Source organism: Ipomoea nil, unplaced genomic scaffold (assembly GCF_001879475.1).
Source record: "Ipomoea nil cultivar Tokyo-kokei standard unplaced genomic scaffold, Asagao_1.1 scaffold1940, whole genome shotgun sequence".
Classification (NCBI taxonomy): Eukaryota; Viridiplantae; Streptophyta; class Magnoliopsida; order Solanales; family Convolvulaceae; genus Ipomoea; species Ipomoea nil.
In genome coordinates this window covers 1,321,615-1,331,167 of record NW_017618368.1, presented here as the reverse complement: position 1 = coordinate 1,331,167, position 9,553 = coordinate 1,321,615, and the positions used below count along the sequence as shown (strand labels likewise).

Genomic DNA, 9,553 nt, shown 5'->3' with positions numbered 1-9,553 from the left:
AATGGATCCCAGATTGCCAGACCGCGTTTGAGGAGTTGAAGAAGTATTTATTATCCCCGCTCTTGCTGGCAAAGCCTAAGGTGGGAGATACCTTACTCTTGCATCTGGGTGTGTCGTAGGGCAAAATCAGCTCCGTGCTGGTCAAGGAGGAAGGAGAGACCCGACGTCCTATCTACTATGTGAGCAAAGCCTTGCATGAGGCTGAGCTCCATTACACCATTGTTGGAAAGACCATATTCGCAGTGGTTACCTCATCGAAGAGATTGATGCACTATTTTCAGGCTCACCCTATCGAAGTGCTCTCACACCAGTCACTGAGAAATTTTTTAAGAAATAGAAACACCTCAGCTATGATGGCAAGGTGGGCATGCACCTCAACCGGTTTGACATCGAATTCAAGCTGTAACCAACCATCAAGGGCCAAGCGCTGGCTAACTTCATAGGGGAGTGCATGGAACGAGAGGTAACAGAGCAGGTTGAGATAGAAGATGGGGTTGGTGGACTTTGTCCACAAACGGTTCTTCCAGTAATAAGGGTGCAGAGGAGGGTTATTGCTCATCACTCCAGATGGATTCCGGGCCTACTATGGCATTCGATTCTACTTCAACCTGTCAAATAATGAGGTGGAATACGAAACCCTCATTAGCGGGCTACGATTAGCAGTAGGGCTATGAGCGGAAAAAGTTCGCATATTGTGCGATTCCAAGCTAGTGGGCAGTCAAGTGACTGGGGAGTATGAAGCTAATGAAGGCAACGTTAGAGGTACATGGACATAGTGCTGAAAACTCTCTATGAGTTTGAGAGATACGAGATTCACCAGGTGTCTCGATAGCATAACGCCGACGCTGACATGCTCTCTAAGCTAAGCACCGAAGTCCCAAGCCACATTCAGAAGATTGCTCGGCTAGAAGACTTGGAGATGTCTAGTGTTGAGGTCTCTTGGGTTTGTCCTGTGCAGACTAGAGAACCGTGTTGGATCGACCATATCAAGAGATACAAGGTTGATGGTACCTTGTTGCAGGATGAGGAAGATGCCAAATTAACAAAGCTAAGCGCACATAGCTATGTCGTTTTGGACGATAAGATTTACAAGCGCTCCTACAACGGCGCGCTCCTTAGGTGCTTGTACCCTGATGAGGCCAAACTAATGATGAAAGAAGTCCATGAAGGAGTGTGCTCCGCACACCATGGAGCGTACTGTTAGGAACATTTTGTAACTAGATTTTGAAGATACCAAGCTTAGGAGTTTAGACCCCCCCCCCCCCCCCTAATCTTTTTATTTTCTAGATTCAGGATAAGTCTTGTAACATTCGAATCTTAACCGAATGTTTTACCGAATGCACAAATTGTACTCAACCAAATAAACACTCAACGAGGTCAAAGTCTCATACCCATGGGTTAACTCTCAGACAGAATAAAGAAGACGAGCTGAGACTTAACCCAAGGGGTTGATTCTCAACAACTCGTAGCCGAGATGTTATCGAGAGACAGAAGACTCAAAGTTTCGAAGACAAAGACACGAAGACGAAGACCGAGAGGTTGCAAAGACCGAATCATGGAAGGGTTTACCTCTTGTGTGTTTATCAAGACTTAGTAATAAGATAATTTGAGGAGTTAAGGGATGATTGGTAAAGTCAACCAATCATATCCGAGAGGACACAAGGTACGAGGTGTTGACCTAGTTAACAACTCGGTAGGACAAGCCAAAATTATTTATGAGCGTGAATATTAAACTTAAATTTGAGTTGATTTATCCTAAGGCAAAGTGAGTCCTAGGAACATTTTCAAGGTCGATGACACAATAAATGCCAAGATAACGTGGGCAAAGATAAAGCAAACTTTCAGCACACTTTAAAGAGTCAAACGGCTGGAAATCTGACAACTCATGTACCTCTCTGGATTACCTGCCGGTTATTACCCGTTGATCGTATAGGCAGTTTGAAATTTTGTTCCCTCCAACGGAACAATTTTTCAAGCCTATAAATACCCTCTTCCTTTACTGAAAAAGGTGTTGGTCATTCTAAGAATTCTAGTGAGAGAAAAAAGCTGAAAATTTCTAAGTTCTAGCGACCAGTGAGAGAGACAAAAGCTTCAAAGCTACATCCAGATTTGTGAAGTCTTGAGTTGCTTCGACGTTTAAATTTTCCAGATTCAAGAACCAAGATTTCCAGTTGGAGAACAAAGAAAACTTTATTCTTCATCTTGCATTCTCTACTTGAATTAGTAGAAAGAGGCGGAGTAAACTCGTGTTGAGTTGACAAACCTGGTGTAATAGTCATCGCCGGCTTTGTGTTCAAGGGGTGAACTGTTAGTGGTTATTGTACTATAGAGACATAGTGCAATCCTTCACGTGTTGTGAAGAAGATGGAGTAAGCTTGGTTAACAGTTGAATCACTACATAAAAACACACTCTCTCTCTATCTCTATCTCTCTACTTACTACTTTCATTATAGCATTTCATTCAAACCCAGTCTAACGTTTCGAAAGAATACTTACGTGCAAACAAAATAAAAAGGGTTACAAAAACTTATTTCCGTTGTGCATTAAACTCTGAACATTTGGTTAAGGATATCCTTTGGATAGAAGGCAGGAATATGGTACGTTTATGTTAATTAATTTATGCATAAAATTAAAATTAACATGATATAATCTTCCATGCCCTCTATTTATGGATTAACATGTGGCTATAAATTAATCACTAGAATATCATAGCGGCTCATGTTAATTAGCAGATTAGTTGTTTTAGAATTTTCAGTTGGCTACATTACTATAAATAGTACTCGTAGACACAATTTGTAAGTGTGCTCAAATATTAACAAAGCTGTTAAAGCAAAATTTCCTTCTTCATTAAAATATTTCATTAGTTTTTTTTTATATATATAAATATTATTCCTTCTTCAATTTTCTATCGTCGTGTAGTGTGCTTGCATTGAGAGAAGAAACTGGGAAGAGGTTGGAGAAGAGTTGAGTTGTAATGATAACGGGTAGGACGTAGGAGTAGGGGTCGCCATTTCTATCAATTGTTAGACCATAGATCAAGATTCATCTTGCATTATAGATCTAAGTTTAAAAATTATATATTTGTAATTAATATATTTTGTACTTATAGTTAACTGTTTATGTGTCTGTAAATAAATTAAGTTCACATAGCATGTTAATTACAGACACATAAAATGGTAACTACAAATACATAAATTGTTAAATGCATGTACAAAATATGCTAAATGCATATACATAATATATATTTAAATGAAAGACAAATAACACGTTAACTATAAACACATAAAATGATAACTACATATTGTTAACTGCAGTACAAAATATGTTAACGGGAGACATAATTTTGGATCATAGTCTATAATGTAATATAGACCCTGGTTAATGGTATAATTTGCCCAATCCTATAAACTAATAATAACTATAGAACAACTATAGAACAAAAAGAATAAATTAAAAGCTATGAGTTATTATGAAACATTATGTAATGTTTCAAAATAAGGTTTTTTTTTTTAGTTCTACTATATGTACTCTCTACTTCTACTATGTGACAATTGATGATTAATTATCTTTATCCTGTGAGTCCTAATAAAAATGTCAATATCAAAATTTTATAAGAGGAAATAAAGGTATTTTCTGTTTTTTTTTTTTTTTGACCCAATTTTGTAGACACCAAGAAATTTTCTGATTTGGGCTTGAAAACTGACTAATGCACAGCAAAATTAATGAATCACTGCAATGTCTGCAGTACAGCACAATTTTGTGAGTTGAGAATGAGTAAAGATCATATTCAAAAGCTTCTTTTTTTATACCTTCAAAAAAAAAAAAAATAGTCAAAGAGTCCCTGTATACATTTTTGTTCTAACAACTCTGAGGGTGGGGGAAGAAAAATGAAAAAAATACATTCAAAATCCTGCCTAGCAACAAAAAAAAATGCCAAAACATGTTGAATTTCCATCTTTCTTGGCACTCTAATTCTTTTTTGGTACATCCTCTTAGCACTGTATCCTATCAAATCCTACTTGACCACCACATAAATAACATACAATAGTCGAGTCTGCCACCGTTTTTTCATTGAAAATGGAACGTTGATGTGTTCTGTATCATCCTAGATGCCTCGCGCTTCATGAACAGAGCGTACAGCAGCTCGTTCCATGTATCAGGAACTCCCGGGAGGCACCAGTGGCTGCAATCTTGCCTATTAATAGCTGCAGGTCCTACCTCGGGACCTAAATAATATAAAGATGAATGCCCATCTTTCCTCCTTGAGGTCATATGGGTTATGTTTAAGACATTTAATGGCTTCAAATTGGATGTGTTTGACTGAGATGATGATAGCATGTCGAAGAATATGTTGTATCGTGCCCAAGTATGGGATGGCACTAACGATGAACCTAACTCCGGAAGTGTTTCCATGTGACAGGTCCCCCCGGTTCTCCAATCTCCACCTCTGTGCCAGCAATCAAATTTGGTAAGATAAACTATACAAAGAATCATAATAGTAAGAGTTCTACAATGAAATACAAATGCAAAGAGACCGAGAATTTCTAGATTTTTGCAAGTCTACAAGTCACCTAAAAGCACAACTAATTATACAATGGAAGGAGCCAATTCATATATGGCCAAGTGATATAGTAGAAAAGCCCCAAAAAAATAAGCAGTTATGTTGGGCGGAGGCCGGTAAAAGGCCAAGTTCATTGGTGGCTAGGGGATTGTTGGGCAGAGGCCGGTGAAGGGCCAAGCCCAGAACCCTGCCTCTCGAAATGTGGCGGCGCTTGATCCTAACTAGTATGGCAGGTGCTAGGAGGGGGAATTGTTGGGCGAAAGCCGGTAAAGGGCCAAGTCAATCAATTGATGACTAGGGGATTGTTGGACAAAGACCGGTGAAGGGTCAAGTCCAGCACCCTGCCTCTCGAAAATGTGGCGGTGGCATAATGGTAAGCGTTTGATCCTAATAGAAAGAAGCTTTTTGACAAACCTGAAGTGTACAGGGGCGTATGTACGAAAGAAGACCAGAGTTCTGTTTGGATCCACTTCACGCTGTATCCAATTTACCACTGTTTGCAAAGACTTCTGATATGCAACGTCAACTTTCATATCCATCTTTAGTTCTGATCCTTCTTCAAAGTAACAGCCCCTGAAAATGGAGTAACTATTAATCTGACAGAAGAATTGAACACAACTTGGATGTCATTACACATTATATCGACAAACTGCACAATAATATTCTGCTCACCTATCTTAAAAAATCAAGTTTAAGGCAGCAAAACAAAAGATTTCAAAAGATTAAGATGAAAGTATCTGCAAATCCATTCAATTACCCTCTTATTGTCTTCTCATAATTCCACCAATGTCCCGAGTTGAAAATGAGAACATCAGCGTCCCTCCATTTGGCAGAGCTCCAGTCCATCTGATCTAGCTTCAGAGTAGTTCTTATTTTCCCGGGAGCTCCAGCGGGGGGGCGGCTTTGCAGAACAAGAAATGGCGCCCTGTAGTACTCGATGGTGCAATTATAATCAACAAACTTGAAAGCCAGAAATCCTTTGTGCTTAGTGATGGGGCTACCATTGACTTCATAGATCGAGGTCTTGTTGGCAACAACCGAAGAAAGCAAGCAGAGCAGAGACTCCCATTGGTTTCTTCCAATTGAATCTCCCACAAAAACTAGGCGCTTATTACGCAGTTTTTCTAACATAACCTTGGCATTAAACCTGTTGAATGGTTGGATACAAACCGTATAGAAAAAAACTTTCCTTAGTTTAAACACAAAAGGTTTTGATTGAAACAAATGGATGGAGGCATTGAGATACATTGCTATATGAAAAATCAATTTGAACCAAGAAGGATGCATCGAAGAGAACATGTAAATAGTAAATAGATTTATCTTTACAATATTGATAGCAAAAACCGAGTCACTTATCATGATTCCAAATTATTGTCTAGCATAGTAGCATCATCTCATCTTTTAAGTTTGGGCACAATGACTACTGATAGATCCTGTTAGGATCAAGCGCTTACCACTATGCCAAAAGCTATAGCTCGTGGCGAAGACGCAATTTTATTTCCTTATAAACCGCTATCACATTTTCGAGAGGCAGGGTGCTGGACTTGGCCCTTTACCAGCCTCCGCCCATGTTAGGGAAGGGTCCATCACATGGAAGGAAGAAAGGGGTCCAAATTACGGAAGGCAAGTGTTTTGAAAACCCTAATATATCTCCAAATTGAATAGTTTTACACAACCTGACAAACAAGAACAGTATAACTAAATGGCATGCCTGCTAGAAGATCAAATTCTGGAGTAGAGTTATAATTTTTACATATAGTGTCCCCTACATACTTACATAGATACAAAGACATGAAAGGTTCCAATTCCATGCTTTGGAAAATCACACAAACTAAAGAAACAAGACAAAACAAAAAGCAAAATGAAACAGACAAAAACAAAAACCAGAAGATTAAATCTACATTTGTCCGATCTTCCCTTCCCAAACAAGGCCAACAAAAACATATTCTCCAGGATCAAATATTCATCTATAAACCAACTTAGTAGAAATCCCTGTTCCTAAAGTTCCTTTGAGGTAATTAACACACATAAATATGCTATTTTCCCAGACCTTAGTTTTAACACCAAAAGTAACAAATAGGAATGACTCCTAGAGATTGCAATATGTTCTTTAGAAACTCAATTATTGAACAAGTGACAACAATGAAGCAGTAAAAGAATAGCAAATTCATTTCACAAAGTTGTGAGATAAATCTCAAAATGAAGAAGAAGAAGAAGAAGAAGAAGAGCGAAGAAGAACCTTGGCAAATCACAATCTTTGGGCTGCCATCTCCACTTGGTGTAGAATAAATCAGGCCTCCCATTCTCAGAACACCTAAAGCCTTCATCTAGGAAGCTGCAATCTCTAGAATGGTAAAGAGGGTAACTCTCATCCCAAACCCAATCACCCTCAAACACATCACAGCCACCCCCGTTTTCACTCAAAAAATCAAACCTTTTCCTCTTCCCCCCAAGCCTCTCAAACTTCAGCCATAATATCCTCTGAGTCTGTGAGGAAAGTCTCAACCCCTTGGACACACTTCCAGAATCCAATAAAGCGAAGCCAAACACCACACAAATTGTAACTAGGAAGAATCCAAGAACCCCAACAGAGGGCTCAAATAGCCTCAACCGTTTAACTTTCTTATACAAATCCAACCACGGCATGACTTCACCCTCTGGGTACCCAGACATTTGGAATCGAAGAACACCCAAGATTAGATTTGTAGTAATAGTTAAATTGGAACTCAGTATACTGTATATGAAAAAAAGAAAAGAGTGTAAGCCCTCAAGACAACAGAAATAATGGTGACCAGTCTGGTTTTAAAACATGGACCTTTTTTCCACTAAGCTGGCTGGCTTCTTTACTTGATGAATACTAAAAGTTTTGCAAGGAAAGACATGGGTACGGTGTTGAGGAAGCAAGAAGCTTTAAAAAGGAAGAAATGGGGAATGGGGTGTTTGCTGGTTTGGTGAATTAGAATGATGAGTTGGATTTTAACTTTGGGGAGTGGAGTGGGGGAGAGTTGTTGCCTTTTGTGGGATGAACAACTGGAGAAGAGACACAATAGTAGGCTTCAGTTAGTTAGTGGCAACGTGGGATTGCACCTATGCTCGCCTCATCGTAAATAGGAAAATGATAGATGCATTCCCGTAATAAATTTTATGGAATTTTTTGTAAGAGCATTTTCCAATTAAAATTGTAGGAGGTTTTTTGTAGAGTTAATGTGATGTGGAAGAGTGATAAAGTGGAGAGAGAATATAAAAGGTTTTTGTAGGATGAGTGATTTATTATGGGGTCTCAGAGAAAATGAAAAGGCACTATCACGCTATCTCAATAGTTGGTTTTTCACGATTTAAAAAAAAAAAAAGTTATGCTGACGTGGAAGAGATAAGCAAAGAAAGAGAATGTTTTAGGTCTTCCGGCAAAATATGAGATTTTATGAGTTAATATCAGTCAATATCTCTCGAGTTTGATGGTTTTTCCATTTATAGTCCTAAACTTTCAATTGTCCCAGCATAGTCTTTCGACTTTCAAAATTTGACTTTCTGCGGTCCTTTCGTTACTTTCTCTCGTTTGCACCATGAAATCCAAGGGTAAAAGGGTACTTTGTCTTAAATTATTGATTTTTAAAGCTAAAAATACATATTTAGAGTAGTAGGTATTTAGAACTCGTTGAAATGGCATTTTTTTAATACTATTGACTTTGTTACAATGTAGTATCTGTTTATACTTTCTCAATCTATTGCACCGCCGGGGTTTGATCCTGTGACCTTCCATCAAGGGGGGCCATAGAAGTGCCACCGCTGAAAGTTAATTTATGATATTTTAATTTAGGAATAATAGTCAAATAAGTCACTCAACTACACACCAAAATGCAATTAGGCCATCAAACTAAAAAAGAATGCAATTAGGTCCTTGAACAACGCAAATTTGTGTAATTAACCCAAAATGACATGTTTACCTGAAAAGACCGTTACCAAGTTTAAAAATATTTTAATAAATAATTTAAATAAACAAATTAATTGAAAATAAAAAAAAAATAAAAAAACTCCTTCGTCTTGGGCAGTCTCCCCGGCCATTGAGACGGTCTGAGACGAAGGTGTTTATTTTTTAATTATTTTATTTTATTTAAAATTATTTTAAAAATTATTTTTTAAAATTATGTAACCGCCATGTCAGCATGTTTCCGGGTAAACAGGTCATTGTTGTCTTTTTGAATTGAATTGCATGAGTTTGCGTTGTTCTGAGATCCAATTGCATTCTTTTTTAGTTCGATAACCCAATTGTATTTTGATGTGCAATTGAGTGGTCTATTTGACCCTTATTCCAATAATTTATAAATTATAATATATTAATTTAAAAATCACTATTTGATGTGACAGAGGAGAATAAGTACTCTAAATATGTATTTCTAGATTTAAAAATCAATATACTAAGACAAAGTACCCTTTTACCCCTGGATTTCACGGTGCAAACGGGAGAAAGTAACGGAAAAACCGCAGAAGGTCACATTTTGAAAGTCAGAGGACTACACTAACACAATTGAGAGTTTAGGACTATATATGGCAAAACTATCGAACTCGAGGAACCTTGATTGACATTAACTCGAGATTTTATCATAATGGTAGGACCCACCAAAATTTAAAAAGGTGCTACTTCATTAGCGTGCAAAGCAAAACAAGCGCCCAGCGGGCCTGTGCACTCCAAACATTTATTGCTGCAGTAGTCACAGAGATGAGCAAAAAACTGTGTATATCAATCGTGCGGTGGTGGAAGGAGCGCAAGTCTGGTTTGCATGATCGTGCGGGCCTGTGCACTCCAAATATTTTGAGGCGAAATTACAATTTTAAAAATAAAATTATTTGTCAAGTTAGCTTAGTGACATCTTTGCGATTCTTCCAAATGGGAGGTTACAAGTTCAAACCTACCCATCAAATAAAATCAAATAAAATAATAGCATTTTAGCGGGGTATTTTGTTGGAGGTAATTACAATTTCATTCCCACATAA

The 9,553-nt window shown here is 37.9% G+C and overlaps 1 protein-coding gene across 1 annotated transcript; it reads right to left on the bottom strand.

Annotated features, from left to right (window-relative positions):
- Positions 1 to 3,784: 3,784 nt before the first annotated feature.
- LOC109146831 (protein trichome birefringence-like 10) lies at positions 3,785 to 7,630 on the bottom strand. Its single transcript, XM_019294498.1, has 4 exons — positions 6,801 to 7,630; positions 5,319 to 5,708; positions 4,976 to 5,134; positions 3,785 to 4,447 (listed from the first exon to the last, which is right to left on the bottom strand). Exons 1-4 carry the CDS (start codon positions 7,232 to 7,234, stop codon positions 4,069 to 4,071), a joined length of 1,362 nt encoding a protein of 453 aa, XP_019150043.1. The 5' UTR covers positions 7,235 to 7,630; the 3' UTR covers positions 3,785 to 4,068.
- Between the last annotated feature and the right edge of the window lie 1,923 nt (positions 7,631 to 9,553).

Coding starts and splice junctions, on each gene's coding strand:
- LOC109146831 (XM_019294498.1), bottom strand. CDS start 7,234: ATGTCTGGGTACCCAGAGGGTGAAGTCATGCCGTGGTTGGATTTGTAT. Junction 5,709..6,800: donor AAAGATTGTGATTTGCCAAG/GTTCTTCTTCGC, acceptor ACCATTCAACAG/GTTTAATGCCAAGGTTATGT. Junction 5,135..5,318: donor TATGAGAAGACAATAAGAGG/GTAATTGAATGG, acceptor CTCCATTTTCAG/GGGCTGTTACTTTGAAGAAG.